Source organism: Trichoderma virens (assembly GCF_000170995.1).
Source record: "Trichoderma virens Gv29-8 chromosome Unknown TRIVIscaffold_87, whole genome shotgun sequence".
Taxonomy (NCBI): domain Eukaryota; kingdom Fungi; phylum Ascomycota; class Sordariomycetes; order Hypocreales; family Hypocreaceae; genus Trichoderma; species Trichoderma virens.
This window is the reverse complement of record NW_014013662.1, coordinates 836,396-853,962: the sequence shown is the minus strand read 5'-3', so window position 1 is coordinate 853,962 and position 17,567 is coordinate 836,396. Positions and strand designations below refer to the sequence as shown.

The 17,567-nt window shown below is 50.0% G+C and overlaps 5 protein-coding genes across 5 annotated transcripts; 2 read left to right on the top strand and 3 right to left on the bottom strand.

Annotated features, from left to right (window-relative positions):
- Positions 1–1,363: 1,363 nt before the first annotated feature.
- TRIVIDRAFT_44779 (uncharacterized protein) lies at positions 1,364–2,129 on the top strand (the record flags this gene model as incomplete). The annotated part of the gene is made up of 2 exons (XM_014096835.1): positions 1,364–1,605; positions 1,664–2,129. The coding sequence occupies 2 exons, from the start codon at positions 1,364–1,366 to the stop codon at positions 2,127–2,129; spliced, it is 708 nt and encodes a 235-aa protein (XP_013952310.1).
- A 236-nt stretch (positions 2,130–2,365) lies between these two features.
- TRIVIDRAFT_182728 (uncharacterized protein) lies at positions 2,366–3,643 on the bottom strand (the record flags this gene model as incomplete). The annotated part of the gene is made up of 1 exon (XM_014096834.1): positions 2,366–3,643. The coding sequence occupies one exon, from the start codon at positions 3,386–3,388 to the stop codon at positions 2,366–2,368; it is 1,023 nt and encodes a 340-aa protein (XP_013952309.1).
- A 2,082-nt stretch (positions 3,644–5,725) lies between these two features.
- Positions 5,726–6,781, bottom strand: TRIVIDRAFT_159843 (uncharacterized protein; the record flags this gene model as incomplete). The annotated part of the gene is made up of 1 exon (XM_014096833.1): positions 5,726–6,781. One exon carries the CDS (start codon positions 6,779–6,781, stop codon positions 5,726–5,728), a length of 1,056 nt encoding a protein of 351 aa, XP_013952308.1.
- Positions 6,782–11,546: 4,765 nt separating this feature from the next.
- On the top strand, positions 11,547–13,390 carry TRIVIDRAFT_67321 (uncharacterized protein; the record flags this gene model as incomplete). Its single annotated transcript, XM_014096832.1, has 5 exons — positions 11,547–11,560; positions 11,660–11,887; positions 11,978–12,379; positions 12,425–13,005; positions 13,071–13,390. The coding sequence occupies 5 exons, from the start codon at positions 11,547–11,549 to the stop codon at positions 13,388–13,390; spliced, it is 1,545 nt and encodes a 514-aa protein (XP_013952307.1).
- A 425-nt stretch (positions 13,391–13,815) lies between these two features.
- Positions 13,816–15,638, bottom strand: TRIVIDRAFT_44387 (uncharacterized protein; the record flags this gene model as incomplete). Its single annotated transcript, XM_014096831.1, has 2 exons — positions 13,816–14,371; positions 14,464–15,638. 2 exons carry the CDS (start codon positions 15,636–15,638, stop codon positions 13,816–13,818), a joined length of 1,731 nt encoding a protein of 576 aa, XP_013952306.1.
- Between the last annotated feature and the right edge of the window lie 1,929 nt (positions 15,639–17,567).

Below are 17,567 nucleotides of genomic sequence, written 5' to 3'. Positions count from 1 at the left end.
TACGAGTTGCTGTAGGTTTTTGCAATTACTAACTCACATCTCAATAGAACGTATTGGAGCTGAAAGAGGTACTCCAGCAGTAGTCGAAATGTCGTCGGGAGGGCGAAACACCACAGAAGCTCGCAGATGGCAACGCTCGCGGGCTTGCAGGCCCATCACGTAACAGGCGGGACATCTATTAACCACCGTCTAGAAGCCTGTCCGAGAGCCGTCAGAGCCCTAGCGGCGCGCCATTGACCCCTCGAGATCTCACTTGCTAGTCACAAATCAAAGATGGCCGCAGGAGTAGGCAGTGGATTCGAATCCGGACCACCGGACTGGCCTTGGGCTGGACGCGCTGCAGCTGGGCTTGGCCTCTTTGGGCGACTCCGTTGACGCCTCATGCAGGTGTAGCGCGGGTTTTGCATTTTGCATTTTGCATTTTGCACTTGCAGCTTGCATCTGCATCCTGCGGAGTGAATCTTCATCTCCGGAGCTGCGTTCTATGTACATGTATGTGCTTGTCATGCAAGGCGGAGGCAATTCAATGCCTCTTCCTCTACGGTACTCCGTACTACTGCTCGGATTATCAAGCAGACGCAACAAACATGGCAAAATCAGGCAATCCCGCTCCCAGAAATGCCCCCGAAACATCCCGATGGCGGAGCTGTATATTACTACATAGTAGTATGTACTCGTACATGCACACGCCCAACTCCTTACAGCAAGACAGAGCAGAGCCCCATCAGTGCATGTACCGGCGCCCTTTAGACCAGCAGAGATGCAGAGCTAGCGACGAGTGACATGGCGTGTAATATTATCGATCCCAGGCCCAGGCCATGCACTGCATGACTCTTCGGTGCTTTTCGATGCTAGACCCTGGCTTGTGCCATTCTTCTTTCAACGTCATGTACCTGTTGTGTAGCCAGACGCGGCCACCAGTTCCTATTGCCGTCGATAGCCTGCCCTTGGCCAATTGATAGCCGCAGCATCCAGATTCCGACCATGCGCAACTCATGACAACAGGTATTGCTTATTTCGACTTAGACTGTGCATTACAACACTATACCTAGTATCCTCCTTACGTACTACAGTATAATACTTGTGTACAAACAAGGTACTTACTTGTACTGGACCCCAATCCAATACCTGGGGTTCACGCCACCATTCATCTTTGTCAACCCCGCCACCACCAAAAAATTCATTCGCCAGTCCGGCTACCGGCGCCTCTTATCAGTCCTCAACTCACCTCGTCAGCCGGGCGATAAAAGATACCAGAGACTTTGCCTTGAAAACAAGCAACAGTCACCAAAACAACTTCCCATGCTGCATGCATAACGCCTTGCATCTCCCATATCGTCATCAACATCATCCTCGTCCGAAAATGATGGCCCTTACAGTCGGTGTCTTGGCCCTCCAGGGCGGCTTCATCGAGCACATCGAGCTGCTGAACAAGGCCGCCTCCTCCATCTTCTCCCAGGACTTTGCTTTTGAAGCCGTCGAGGTGCGCACCGCCCAGGAGCTCGCTAGATGCGATGCCTTGGTGATTCCCGGTGGCGAGAGCACCACTATATCGTTTGTTGCTCAACAGTCAGGCCTGTTGGAGCCGCTGCGTGATTTCGTCAAGTAAGATTGCCCTCCATCTTCGTTATATATATGACATCATACTAATCAGGATACGCAGGGTCCAGAAGAAACCCGTCTGGGGAACCTGCGCTGGCCTCATCCTCCTCTGCGACGAAGCCAATGGCACCAAGAAGGGAGGCCAGGCCCTCATCGGCGGTCTCAGCGTCCGCGTCCACCGCAACCACTTTGGTCGTCAAATGGAGAGCTTCGCTACGCCCGTCGATTTGCCCTTCCTCGCCGGTGAAGGCAACTCCGAGCAGTTCCCGGGCATCTTCATTCGTGCTCCAGTCGTGGAGGAGGTCCTCCCTCATGGTGACGGCCCAGAGGTGGAGGTCTTGGCTAGACTTGCGAACCGAGTCGAGAGGGCGAAGGCTGGTCTTTCGCTGGCTGTCACGAAGGGTGATGCCGGAGATATCATTGCGGTTCGCCAGGGCTCGATTATGGGTACGAGCTTTCACCCTGAACTGACCAGCGATGCACGTATCCATTCGTGGTGGTTGAAGCAAGTGATTCGTGGATTGTAAACTGAGCATCAGGGCGGCATTTTTTTTGGTTATTTTTTCCCCCTCGTCTTTCCGCGTTCAAATTTCGATTTACTAGAAAGATCAAGCATAGCTTTCATATAGATGCATAATTACGGTAGAATACGGCGTTCAAAGAGATACAAATAAAGAAATGATATAATACGCTATGCTATTCCAATTCTAAAACAAAGCCTTCGCTTGACCAAACCCAATGAAAATATTCCTCTGATTGTAATTTACTGTTGGATCTTCATGGCAGTATCGTAGTTTGGAGGATCTCCCTCAATGGGAGCCGGCATCCCCAGCGCCTCATAGACCTCTGCCTTGGCCAATGCCCTTGCAACATCCTGCACCTCTGGCACATTTACATCGGCGCCAGCTTCCCGTAGCAGACGCACCATATCAAGGTCCTGCTTCACAAGTGCCTGAACGAGAGGCTTTACACCATTCTCCCCAACACTGTAGTTTGGGTCAGCCCCATAGTGGAGGAGCGCCTCAGTGAGATCCTTTCGTCCCTGGTCGATGGCATACTTGAGTAGAGAATCGCCGTTCTGCATTGTCGCCGTCGTCTTGGCCCCGCTCTGTAGCATGAGGGAGATGATCTCCGAGATGCCAGCTTCAACAGCATAGCAGATTGCGGGAGTCTTGCTGAAAGCATCCACCACGTCTCCGTTGGCCCCCTTGGCGAAAAGTTGGCGAACAATGTCGATCTTTTCCTCGGCGGCTATCTTGGAGTTCTTGATCGCCAGGATCAACACTGGCTGTGAATGCCAGTCTTTGGTGTTGGGATCTGCGCCCCATTCGAGAAGTAGTTTGGCCGTCTTGAGTCGCCTATTGTTGATCTCATCTGCCAGCAATGGCATCCCAGAGATGGTGGTGGCATTGGGCTTCGCACCCTTCTTTAGAAGCAGCTCTGCCATCTCGTACTCCTTCTTGTTGAGAGCCACTGCCAGGAGATTTTGGCCAGAGATGTCTGTAGAAGTGATGCTTGCTCCAAATTCGAAAAGCAGCTCCACGAGTGCCATCTGCTTCTTCCGCACGGCGTTCGCAATGACGGCTTCGCCGCTTATGTTCTTGGTATTCGCGCTACAGCCTTGCTCAAGAAGGAACCGAATGCCTTCCAAGTTGCCAGACGAAACAACATCGACAAAGTAAGATTGTCCAGACGTGCTCTTTTCGTCGATGCTCGCTCCTTTACCAAGAAACATCCTGGCCGAATTAAGACTGCCTACCGAGGCCGCAAGAAACAACGGCGGCATGCCTGACCACCCAGAGCCAGAAGTGCTCGCTCCCGACGCCAGAAGCAGGCGAGCAGCATCTTCTTGGTCAGCCAATATGGCGCACTGCAGAGCATTCTTGCCGTTCTCGTTGCGGCCGTTAATGTTGGCGCCTTGGGTGAGGAAGCCTGCGATTTGCTGGATGTCGCCAATTGAAGCGGCTTGACACAGTGCTGAGACGAAAGGGCCTGGTTGTGGCACAAGGGAATTTGCTATCGCCTTGAATGAATTTTTGAAAACTGCGCCCCATGAGAATCCGGAGGGTTGAGGATTTGAGGAAGAAGCTGCGGCTGCGGTTTCAGTTTCGGCTTCGGCTTCGGCCTCCACTTCAGCGGAATATGGAGGTGGCTCAGCGGCTTCGTCGTCTTGCTGGGCATTGTTTGATGAATGTGGAGTGCTGTTGATTCCAGGTGTGCTGCTGCTTCCAGGTGTACTGTTGCTTCCAGGTGTACTGTTGCTTCCAGGTGTGCTGCTGTTCCCAGATGTGCTGCTGCTTCCAGGTGTTGTATTACTTTCAGGTGTAGTGTTGCTTCCGGATGCTTGTGATTCCCCCGCATCCAGCAAGATGCTCTTTTGGCTTGCTGATGTCTCGGTAACAGTCTCTACCACTACCAAGAGGTCGTTGGCCTGCAATCGTGAAAACTTGTCTTCCTGCTCGATTTTGTCCTCTCTGCCAACAGTCAGCCCAAAAATACACTTACGTCTTCTCTCCGCGGGATTCAACATACGTCTGGACAACATCAACCATGGATTCCAAAAGGTTGCTATTCGCCTTGATCGTTTGGTAGTACGCCACCAAAAAGTCGATGTTGATTCTCTCGACATTGTCCGCCTGTAGACGCATCAATTGCTTGTGCAGCACCGTCATTGTCCCATCGCAACTAGTCAAAAGGTCCTTGAAAGCATCCTGCACCAGGATGGCCACCGTCGAGGCGACAAGGCAAGCATCCAACTTGGTGGCCCATTGATTGAGCTCTTCCAGCGCGCTGGCCAGCGACGACAGCAGCGGCGAGATGTCTTGCCGGCTTGAATCCAGCGGCTGGACTAGAGATTGGATTTCATTGGCGCCTGAGATTGCTCGCTGCGATATCCCGGAGCATAGCGTTGTGAGGGAGCTGATTGAGCGGCCGTCCATGATGTGGTGATTGATAGATATGCGGCCGAGTGCAGTTTTTTTTTTCTTGTCGTCGCGGGGTAGTATTAGAGGGGAGAGGAGGCCTCTAGTGAAGCGTGTTCTATTGCCTGTCGTTATGCTCTCCCTCTCCAATTGTCGGAACGTCGATTTCCTTCACTATTCACAGCGGAAAAACACGCACAGAGTCTCCCAATGATATATATGCCACTCAATCAACAATTTTCTTCTTCCTTCTCCAAGCAAGATGAAGAGGCCCGTTGTCTTTATCGCATCTTTCAGGCGCGGCTGAAGTGGGCTCGGCCTCGTAGGCGATGACGCAGCCTGTCGTTTGCGTGCGTAACAGCGCCAGGGTAGTGTTTTTCCTCTAGCCAATGTTAGCCCTGCGACGGTAGATATGGAGGATTCTGTCAACGCATGTATATCTAATCATGCCGGCTGCGATCTTGTGATTCCCTTTGGGGTGGTTTGGCGAGAGGCAACCCGTCGATTGAATGTGCACAGAGAGGGTTAGGGTTGACAGAACTGTTTGTTGAATCGAGGCAAACAGACATTTGAAGCATCACCAAGCAGCACCTAGCAGTTTCCTTGCAGTACTGTTTCGAAATCACGCTTTCTGCCAGGCTGTAGTAGAAGATTGCTTCTATGCTTAATCACCATCGGCTGCCTCGCATTAATTTGGCAGGTTGTTTCCCCAGCCATGCGCATGTTTCGCAGACGACCCACCCTCTTTATTATTTGCTCTAGGTGAATGAAACTCTCGTGGTTTAATACCACCCTTGCATCGAGCTCAGCCCTTCACAGCCACACTTGACAAAATCATACTCGTATTTCGCGCCCGGGTTTGCTCGAGAGAGAAGAGATAGGCTCTATTTATAGATACTACATCTCTGTACCCCGTACTCCGTAGGTACGTGCACGAGGGATATTGTTCCCCACCAAATAGGAGCAGAATAACCTGAACAGAGCGCGTTGTGGAACTCTCACAGTTCGGCCTCTGGTTTCTCTCTGTTCTACAATCGACAGTATTCATGTCCATTTCCACTCGTAAAAAATATGCGCTATAGTTTGTAAATGGAATTTAAGCGAATGAGGATACAGCACTATGTATAACCGTAGAACAACACAACCTATCCAAAACACATTACCGCGTCTCCTCCATATATCCAAAAGAAACCTGTTCTCTATTAATCATCCTTCGCATCTTTCCACATATCTTCAATTGTCTTTTTCTCTTCGAAAAGATCACAGCCACCATCACCCCATTTATGTCTAAAGAGCTTCCGTCCGTCCTCTGCCATTTCCCACCAGGCAACTTGGAAACCAGCGGGGTCATATGTCCATGGCTCCCCCTTTCCTCCCTTTTGCATGTTCTGCCATGTATTACGGCCCTTCGAATCGCTGTTTTTCGCGTCTTGGATTTTCTGTAGCTCCTCTCGTAAAGCCTGGAACCTCGCAGAGTTCGGTGCATTGTCTTCGGAGGTGTGGTTGGCAGAGTCTTTATCCTTTTCCAACGATGGCTGAGACGCAGGCGGGAAGAACCTTGATTCGGGGTCGTCTACAAAGTTATTAACATCCCATATGTGTCCAGCATGGACGCCATCAATGGAATAGCCCAGCATCTTGACTCGCCCATAGGCATCGCAGTCTGTAGCGTAGTAGGGAATAAACACGTCCCATGTGCCAATGTGTCTCCATGCCTCGACGTTGATCAGAGTGAGGTAGTCAAAGTTGAAAAACTTGGCAGCCCACTTTTTTCCTGAGATTCGAGATGACTCGGCTTCGTCGAGGACTTTGAGAATGCGTTCGTAAAACGACGTGTAGGGTGTCTCTTCTTCGTGGCTCAGGATGCCGACATCCATGTGACTCCAGAAGTAGTATGGCCAGTGACGAGCCATGGCTACCCTCATCAAAAAGTTTTGTATTTGGGCAAAGTTGAGAAGCACAGACGTCTGTAATATCGAAACACCGTATCTGTATCGAAACAAATCATAGTCGAGGAAAAAGGGGTTGTCATGCGAAAGGAGCTTAAGGTTATTGGCATCGGCTGTGCCGCTGTTATCGACGATGATGATATCTTCTCTTGGCCATCCACTCGCGATGTATCCAAGAACGGTTTGTCGCATCATGGCGTTGTTTCTTGTAAAGGGGATGAAGAGCGGTGTTTTCGGTCGGTGTCGGGGAGGCTCGTTGTACGACGCGACAAGGGGGAAGAAGTTGTTTCCCTGTGCAGGAAAATACATTCCAAAGTCAAAAAACGACTCTCCCAACACGGGTGTGCCTTCAGTTTCTTTGTTTGATCCCCACATTGGGACAATAGAGGACGAGTATGATATTTGGGGATGGGTGAGGCTTTTGAGGCGAGCGGGATCGAAGAGCTTCGCGAAGACAACCGTAGCAGTGATTACTCCTATGAGTAGGAAAATCAGCCTAAAGTTTATATGGCATCGTGACTTGGAGGGCCGGCCCAAGTTTTCCTCGTCGCCATCTTCCTCGTTGCTAGGAAATCGATGGAGTCGAAGAGAATCGGCGTGCGCAGCAATCCAGCCTGGCCTGCGGGCGAAATTTGGAAATTTCGAAAAGACAGCGCTAATAAACGAAAGCAAGCCCATTTGAAATGTTTTGAGCAAAACAATTAGGATATTATAAAGTGATAATTCCAACTTTTCGAATGGAAGAAAACGAAGAGAGATGTTGAACGTAAGGAGAGTGTGCTGAGATGGGGAAAAAAAAAAGTAAGAGTGTCCAGAATCTCGTTAACCAATTTATTACCTCAGAAAGTATCTGCACAACCTTTTGGACCTATCGTTCAAGGCTCTCTAAAATTGGTTACAAGTCCGCTCTTCGGTTTTATCTCCATGGACGAAATATTATCCCGTGTTCTCTCGTATTGAACGGCCTAACGTGGGTAAGGTAGTAGAAACGGGTCTGATTCGCATTCGCCTCCCGGCATGCGGCTCGCAGTAACTCCTATGAGCAATAGGTAACCTAGTCTAGTTGTTTATTCCGTTTGAAGCCAAATTGTGGCTTAGACTATGCGTAGATAGAATGGTTGGACAGGACTTCCTTAGGCGCACCATATCGAGACGATAGATATTTGACCCATCTATTCGATTCTTCAATAGGAGCACATAGTCAATCTTAGCTACAGAAACCTGTCATATACGCGTAGATTTGAGTCTCTTGCTTTAAGTTCTGGCTTTCAACGTTAGCAATTCACCCACAGAACGAGAACAGTTAGAATTGGAATTGCTATTTGTGACACAAATCACCCCAGACTCCTCGTGAAACGCTCATTTCTCGTGTTTCGTTCAACAACCATGGCATGGAAGAGTCCCAGATCATTCATGCCGGTCATCCATATGGTATTACGGCCATTTGTATAGGGCTTCCAGGCACGGGGTTTCAAGGCCCTTGGCATCCAGGAGTAGGTAATCCCAGCGAAGTTGTCCATCGAGCCTTGTCAAAGTGCCCTGAAAGAGTTGCCTAGATTTTCTTGATCATCTAATCATCTGCTCTATGGGAGCTTCCAAGTCGGTGTAGATGCGGCAGAGCTTAGTGCGACGTGCCTGTAATCATGACATGATGCAGATTACGTAGGCTGTTGTGGACGAAGCATAGAAACGAGTCATTTGTTTGGTTGCATGAGCACCAGAGCGTCATGTCTATCAATGCCGTTTAAAATTCTCGTATTAAGTTTCCTTCGTTGTAACTGCAACGAATGGCAGGTCTCGCAGCCACATGCGTCTTCAAAACGGCCGCTTACAATCCACATCACTCCGTCCTGTAACAAATCATATGGTGTAATTACGAGTGCTGCAAACACAGAGTAGCAGTTTCGGGGCAAGTCGCCTGTCTCTCTTTAGCCGCTTCACTATGGAGCAAGTTTTGCAAGGATCTGGAGTAAAGTGGCCCTACCTAGCATATACCCAGCTTAGCATGGACACAAGTTTCTCCTTTTCTGGTCAACATTTCACATGGTGCATCTTATCTCCATTTTCTGTTTGTCCATCGAGGTGGCTTGGCGGCAGGGGACGTCATCTGCTGGCACATGGCTGTGCAGAATACGAGATCACGGCCCCATATCTTTCGATTTTGAGCTAGAATTACTGTTTCATCTACACAATAGCGTACGAGCGTAAGAACCCAAAACTCTCTACCCAATAGATGTAGTCCACTTCAACAAACACCGCTTCTTGCAAGATGCAGAGGCGCTTGCAAGGCAATAAGCCGCTGTTTGTCGGCTGCAGGACACGGGCTGCGGGTTGGGAGTAAGCCCGACACCCTGGATGACAGACCAAGATGGAGATGGGTGAATTAATTTTCCGGCATTCAGCTTGCACGGTGTTGCGCTATCCATATTCGCCTTTTTTTCCCACTTGCGGGCTCAAGGCTTGTACGTTTGTTGCCCGTGTTCTCGCATTAGTCTCCTCCACTCTTTTGAAACACACATCATCGAGCCCCGCTATCTCTTGTCCTCGCAGTTTCCCGAACAATCGAGAGTTACGATATCGGGCTAAAGACGGCAATGCTGTCTGACAGCCGTCAGAGCCTGGTGCCGGAAAGTGCCATGTTTCTCCATCAAGAGAACCCTTAAGCATGGCTCGCTCATCTAATGTCGTCTACAGCGTACTTTGATACCTCGCTGCCACGCTTTTCTAATGTGAATAACAGTCCTTTGGACCTCCTGAGTCATAAGGCTGTTCTTCCTTAACATGTTAAGCAGCTATAAGGGTTGCGCCCTCTGACGGATTCTTCTTCTTCGAGCATAGCCTTTCTCGGATCCGCATCCGCAAGCTATACTGCTTCTTTTCAAGTCCAGCACTCTCAGCTAAGCTTCAAAACTAATGTGGTAAGGTGCTCGGCCCGACCTCCCGATGTTTCCCTTGCACCAAAAAAGACATCGATGCTAACCGAAGGCAACTGTAGACTGTCGACCCGTTTTTTTGTTCTAAGCCATCCCCACAGGATGGGTTGTCTTCGATGTCTAAAGAAAGAAACAGTTCTCCACATCCTAATCGACAGGGCGTCAAGTCCCCCGAACGTTGAAAAAGAGTTGTTTAGTCGAAGGACCTCGGTAATAGCAAGAGCTTTAAACGGTTAATGGCCAGTAGTCTGCAAGATGACGTCCCCGGGGTGAACCAATCAGCCCTGTTGGTTATGTCGTATTCTACAAGGGGTACGTAATCACTCTAAAGGATCAAGGTTGTTGTTAACATTCATTCTTAGTCTACTCGTATGTGACTTGATGGATTTTCCACACCATGGATAGTCCCATATCAATCAATGTTTTGACCTGGACATGGCTCTTTGGAATCACCAGTCTACACTCTCAGCCTCAACAGGCTAGCTCAGTGATACATTGAGCATGCGAAATTGCCGTCTTTTCCGGGTCTAGATACCAGACACATGGGTGGCAGTCGAGGGGGGTTGTCTCTAGCGCTGGTTCTAGACAAAGAGGGGACGATGGACCAATTAACGGCTACCAACAGACACAACAGCGGGATGCTGCAGAGATTGAAGCAGAGGTTATTTGCTATCCTCTAGAAAATTGCAAAGGAGTTTCGGGTAAACAATTCATTTGGCTCTATTTGTAACGCATGAGATGTTTCCTTGGGTCCCTCTTTTTTTTCCATCTTGGTATACTGCTCATCACATTGTCTATCAAACTTGTCCGCTACCAGTCTTTTCAAATCTCCTCATGGTGAGTAAAAACTAAGGCATATTTGACAAAGAATACCTCCCAAGTAGGTTGCTCTAACTATAACTCCTTCGTTTTATCAGGGAGAATGCCGTAGCCACCCGAGAGAGAGGATCGATATTTATTTCTGATAATATTTACTAACGATGAATATACCTATAGATTTCTATACAGGAATTGATAAAGATAAAACCAACGGTCGATGTTACGTTACATGTGACGACAACGCATCATGCTGAAATGGCCACCACATGAAGCAGGATCATAATAGCCACGAGCAATGATCTAGGCCAAGTCTTGACGATAAAATGGACAATTTGACATTGCACTACGAGATTTGGAATCAAGAGTTCATAGGCATTGCTTTGCCACTACTCCCATCGTTGGACTCGTCTCTGGTGCCGGAGTCCATGACGTCGCTGCCTCGTCGAGACATGGCAATACCACATTAGCATGACTGAGGCTGCGATTAAGCTGAAGAGTCATGCGGATTCTACACTGGATAAATCGTTGGATAGATAGCCGTTAGATGTGCGGCCATTGCTACGAGCTTCATAGTTAACCGGACGAGTATGTGGTCACATCACAGTGGGATTATTAGGCATGCAGGAGGCTGATCATCCAACATAGGTTTGAACTTGTCAATACAGTGATATCAATCAGATCCTATATTTCAGGTAGAGTCATCTACATATCTGAAAACATTGAAGGCTCTACGCGGGCTTTAGCTACAGAACAGTTCAAGCTCACGAGGCTGCTGGAAAGAAAAATAGGCGCTGGAATCTACCTCGAACTTGCCTACAGCAATTAATTCAATGATTAATACCTAGTACCTAGTACCTATGTAGGGGGTGCCATGGAGGTCAGGTGGTTCAGCGATTAGATAAGGGCTGGGCAGTTCAGATGAAGTTTCGATCAGCTGCGGTCAATGTTTTGGGCAAGTCGAGTCAAAGCTTCCCTCCCACAGAAATTTCCTTCCAAACAACGCAACAAGTTTCCTCGTTACCGAGTGCCTTCTTCATATGGAAGGCAGTCTGATTTTCTTCCATCTGCTGAGGTATGTCTTTTCACTTTCATATCACTTCTCGCAGCCGCCTCGTCGAGGCGTAGCTACGTTGGAGGCGTCGGGAGAAATTCTTACTCTTTATTTCATCTACAGGGCCCAGCTCTCCCATCTCTTCTGAGCAACGATCGTTTCCAAAGACTTAGCACCGGAGCCAAGGCTTCGCTTCCGTATCAATATCTTCACGTCCATCCACTCTCAACTCCTCCCAGCTTGCCATTTGCGTAATTGCAGACTTGGCATTATGTTTGGTGACATGTGAGTAGCTCTGAGGGACCAAGAAATTTCGGCCCATCAGGATACCTACCTCTGCTCGTATTTCTTGCTTCCTGTTGCTGATACACTATCATTCGTCAGATCTATCAAGGTCAAAGGGGCCGACTGCGGCTTCGACGCCCTGTTCCTTGCCGTCATCACCTCGATTGGCGGCTTCCTTTTCGGTTACGATATCGGCCAGATCTCCGGCACAATCCTCTTCAACAATTTCGTCGAGCGGTTCCTTAGCGATGGCTCACCCACTATCAAATCTCTTCTTGTCTCTTTCTTCAGCATTGGCTGTCTTGTTGGTGCTCTGAGCGGCGCGTAGTAAGCTAACTCTATCTCTCTTCCTTTTTCTTTTCTTTTCTTTTCTTTTCTCCTTCTTTTTTCAAAGCAGATGTCTAACCAGTACTCTAGTATGTCGGACTGGTTTGGACGACGAATCAGCATCGCTATTGGGGTGTTCATCTTCTTCATGGGAGATGTCATTCAGGTTACCGCAACTAAGAGCTGGGTCCATCTCACCATGGGCAGATTTGTTGCAGGCCTCGGGATCGGCAACCTTTCTGTTGGTGTTCCCATGTTCCAATCTGAGTGCGCTCCACGTGAGATTCGAGGAGCCGTCGTCGCTTCATACCAGCTCCTAATCACCATTGGTATACTGTTTGGTAACGTTGTCTGCTATTTCATGCGCCCCCATCAAGATGAAAACGACTCATGGCGCCTCGTCATCGGCCTGGGAGCCTTCTATTCGATTCCTCTTGGAATTGGCATTTTCTTTGCTCCAGAATCACCAAGATGGCTTGCTGGCAGGGACAAGTAGGAAAAAGCCCGCCAATCGCTGTCACGTCTTCGAGGCAAGAGCAAAGATCCTGGCAATGTCCTTGTTGAGAACGACATGCACGAAATGAAGGAAGTTTTGGCGTTGGAACGCCAGAGCGGCAGTGCCTCGTGGATTGAGTGCTTCTCGCTCAAGTCAAAGGTTCCCAAGACCCGATATCGTACCCTCCTGGGTATGGGCCTTCATTTCCTGCAGCAATGGACCGGCATCAATTACTTCTTCTATTACGGTACTACCATCTTCTCAACTGCCGACATCAAAGATCCATTCCTGGTGCAGCTTATTCTCGGCGCCGTCAATGTTGCCACCACTCTTTTCGCCGTCTATCTAGTTGACAAGCTTGGTCGCCGATGGCCTCTGATTCTCGGCGCATTATGGCAAGCTTTTTGGATGACGATTTTTGCCTCTATTGGCACCGCGACCAACCATTCCGCACCTTCGAATACCTTGGGTGTCGTCATGATCCTGTCAGCCTGTATGTTCATTGCTTCGTTCGCGGCTACCTGGGGTCCCATTGCCTGGGTTGTCATGGGCGAGACGTTTGCTCTACGCACGCGTGCAAAGCAGGCCTCATTGGCCACAGCAGCCAATTGGCTTGGTAACTGTAAGATTTGCCCTCCCCATACCATGCCATGGACATGAGACCGATGTGACTGACAAGTATTGCAGTTTTGATCGGGTTCCTCACCCCGCATGCCGATAAAGGCTTGTCGTACGCGTTTGGGTTCATCCTAGCCAGCGCCAATCTCGCCGCTGCCGCCATAGTTTGGATGTACTTGTACGAGTCATCGCTCCTCAGTCTAGAGAGCGTGGACATCATGTACAGCATGCACGACCTTGCGCCATGGGAGAGTGCCCGCTGGGTACCCCCCGGATACGTCACACGCCAGGAGCGAGATGAGCAGCATTTCCGCAGATTGAGCATACAAGAAATGGTGGAGATGGCGAACAGGGAGTCCAGTGCCAAGTCGGACGAGAATACCGCCTGAGCAAGATCTGATGATGAGGTTGGAGATTGGGGTGAGCCATGTATCGCAACCTAAGCATGGTGTTGCTTAGGTACACTTTGCACTGCTTCTTGCGTGTTGGTAGTTTTACAAATAGTCATTAGGGAATAATGATTAGGAATTAGGCATTAGTATCGCCTGTCAACTTTGTTACAGGCATTGATAGCAAAAACGAACAAGTAGACCAATATGTTGACCCCTTTCCCAAGGACACCATTTCGAATTATAAACGTGTGGCGAGTTCTTCTATAGTTCGTAACTACAAACAAATTGATATCATTACCGCTTTATGCCTCCGCTTGTATGCCAAAAGTGAGGTTGCCCGCTATCTATTACAATGTTTCCCAAAACAATGCTCATAAAAATCAAGATGCCATGATCACCATTTTTTTAACCCTTCTCTTTAATCAAACAGCTTCTTCTGACTTCACCTTCTCGGTAGAAGCAGATGCTTCTGTGTGTTCGCCGGCTTCTTCTCGCTTGTGTCCGGCATGTTTCTCATCGGTCTTCTTCTCTCCGCTCTCATCTCCAGCCACAGTGCTGGCGCCGGAGTCGGACTCGGAATCTTCTGATTCGCCTTCGTCGGGGTCCTCCAGGACGACACCTGCGGGGGCGGCCTCTACGTCCTTGGTGGGGGGCTTGAAGCCCTTGGGGTTGAAGCGACTGCGGGCGCGGATGGCGGCGCCGTATTTGTAGAACATGAATGGGATGATGGCGAGGACAGCGGCGACACCACCGACGAGAGAACCACCGCCGCCGACGCCCAGGGCGTGGAACATTTGGACGGTGAAGAGGGGGGCGGCGGCACCGCAGGCGGATCGCATGATGGTGTTGGCGGCGATGGCGGAGGCGGCGTACATGAGGTAGGCGTCGACGAGGTAGTTGAGGAAGCCGACGAAGAGTAGCAGGAGGGCGGTGGAAAGGAAGCCTCCGGCAATGGTGGGAACGATCCAGTGGACGGAGCTGTGAAAAGAGGGTTGTTAGTCTACCTAGTCTTTGTACGTTTTGCCATGTTCATGACATGACTTGAAGGGAGGGGGGGGGGGGGGACATACTTAAAGTTAGCTGACCAAGCGAACCAGAACATGGCCACTGCAAAGGTGATGCCGCCAGTGATAGCCAGGGGAAGACGATCCTCGGGAGTCATCTCGTGCATTTGTTTCATGCCGGTGTCGATCTTCTTTTGCTGACGGCGTGTATCAAAGATGACGATGACGCCGCCAAACATGGCACCCAAAACTGTGCCAAGCAATGGGAGCTCGCCAACTCCTGCATTCCAGCCACGTTTCTCCTGGAAGACGATGGGGTAAATAGTGAAAAGCATGTAGAGCAGAGTGTAAACGACCGAGAGATAGATGGCGATGAGGAAGGAGATGGGGTCGAAGAGGATGATCCATGGCCGAGTGAGAGCAACCTTGTAGACGCCAACGAAGCTTTGGTTGCTGTCTTCGATCTGAGCCTTGACATTCTCATAACCAGGAATCTTGGCCTTGCGGATGCGCTTAGCCTTGTGGCGCAAGACAGTTGGGGCATGGGTCTCGGGGATAGTCAGCATGAAGAGGGCTGAGGCGCCACCAAGCATGAGGAGGACATAGAAGGTCCATTGCCAGTCTTTCTTGAGTTCCAGGAAACCTGCGATAATAGGACCAAGCGAGGGTCCAATCCAAAGCATGGCTGCGAAGCCGCCCATGGCATTTGCACGCTGGATAGGGTTCCACAGATCAGCCAAGACACCGGGTCCATTACTGAGTGGCGCAGAGACAAAGGTGCCTGAAAGGAAACGGCCAACGAGGAGACTGCCAAAGTTGGGCGCAAAGGCGCAGAGGAAGTTAAAAGCCAGGTAGAGTGTGAAGGTAGAGTAGAAGATCCAGCGACGGCCATAGAGTTCGCTCAAGGGGGCGAAGATGAGCGGGCCAGCACAATATCCAAGCAAGAAGAGAGTAATTGTCAGGCCAGCAGCCTCCATAGAAACATCGAAGGATTCCGCAATGGACGGGAAGCAGCCACTGGGGGCGCTGGAAGCAAAAGTGGCGTTCATGACGAGGAAGACGGTCGCGGCGGTGATGAAAAACCGTCTGGCCATTGACCAGTTTCTCGGGTTCTCGACATCTCCGGGGGCGAAGTCGATGTAGCCTTGTTCGTTTATGAAGGGGGGTTCATTGGAGTGAAGGTCTTTTGTGCGGTACGGTTTATTAACCGGCCGCGAGAGAATACGGGTGATGGCACCCATCGTGGATAGATGGTGGCGTCAACAGCCAAGACTCTTATTTTCTTCGAGTTTCCTTGGGATATAAGTCCGTAGTTGATGAGAATGGTCCTCTTGGAATGTTTTGATTACCGGTTTATCGAGAATATTCTGCTTCCACGTATCATTTCGCCTCTGAGCTGTATTTGAAGACTGTAAACAGTCACACAAGAGAGCTTCTTCTGAAGTCTCCTTTTTTATTCTCCAAACTCGTGTAAGTTCGATATGCCCGTTACTACTCGTTCCCGAAGCTCGTCGAGATGGAGAGGGCGGCAGTGATGCTTCGGTTACCACAAGGCGAAAGAAAGCCAGGGTGACTGGGTACGAACGAGCGCCACAGCCGTTATTTAACAAAGAGGCCGGACAGATAATTAATCATTTCCTTTTTTTCTTTTCCCACGTTGTTGGCGCTCTAGCACTAGTCGCTCCATCCCTCGCGCGTCGGGTTTAATGGGCCCCCGGCCGTGGGCTAAGGTGCTGCTAGTAAGTCGTTCAGTTCGGATATAAGACGACGGAGTCGGCACTGGGTCACCAGCGGCTCCGTTATCCATATGCAGGATATTAGTATTATGGAGCGTGGCTAAAAGATGGATAGATGTGATTCTTTCCGGTAGAGGTGCTTGGAGAAGGAAGACGAAACGACGTCGGATGATGGCTTTCAACTGGGGTATCAAACAGCTCATAAACTTGTGATATGGTCCCCGAACCCAGCGGCTCGTTTCTCCCCAGAGTCTGCCTCCAGCTGAATACGCGAGGCTGCCATGGGTTGCTACGTGATATCGTGCGGGGAGCAGCCAAGTAGCAGTGCAGATTGGGCATATTACCAGGCCGTGGCACGTTGCCACCTTGTTGATTCCACACTGTTCCTTCACACCATAGTGCCGAGCGACCGAAGTGCACCACGGTGTGGCTGCCGACAAACTGCATGCTGATCCGTGCCAAGTGTAGTCTAACAGAGGGCCGATTGCTCCATTCGTCATATGGTGGGACTGATATTGTCTGTGCCCGAGCTCTGAATCGGAGATAGAAATCTGCGCCTCATTGCCCATCCGTGTGTTGCTCCTCTATGGCTAGCACAACCGGACGGCGTCTTAGCTGGCCGAAGATCCACCCACTTGTTTTTTTTTTTTTTTTTTTTTTTTTGCCGAGGAATTATCTGGTTGTTTGAGAGACGCTTGGCACCCCATCCAGACGCGTATCTATCTTGGTGTCATGACAAGATCTCGTTGAGATCTCCCCCAGTGCTTGGGTCAAGTATACGGAGTAGGTATTGCGTCTATTGTTTCTTCGCTTGTGTCTCGCCTCCTTTGTTCCGTCAAGGGTACTGCACATAGTAGACGGCATAGTCGAACGATGTCGTGTGTAATTCCGACGCTCCACACCCCTATAGTGGTGCTCCGGATGTTGTCTCCAGCTGATCGAGCCATTAGGCTGATCCTGCGCCGAATGACTCCCAAACAGTCCTCCGATTAATCAGCAAAACTCGCTGATTTCAAACATGATGTTCGCACAATTCATCTGGAACCCTCGGATACTTTGCTTCCCACAGTACTCGGTTTCTCGCAGTCCGAGGAAGTACGAGCAGGATCGAGCAGGACCAGTTTCCATGGACGGTGCGAAGGCATCAGGGCGGCAAGGGCCTCGGTTCATGATTAGGCGCCGCGCCGGTCAGCGGATCGCGCTTGGCACGTAATACGTTTATCGAGCGTCGTATTTCGAGTGATGAATAAGAAGCAGCGAGCTTTGGTAATGCGTGTGTGGCGCTTGTTGGTGATGCGGCCTGCCCACTTGAGGAAAAGGTCACCGGGGATAATCTTAAAGGGTGGATTCTGTCATTGCAGCTTCGGCTGGGCTGTTGTTCCGCACGTGCGGCCAAGAGATTTAGCACCGGGTTAGCAGCTGTTAGGGGCAAAC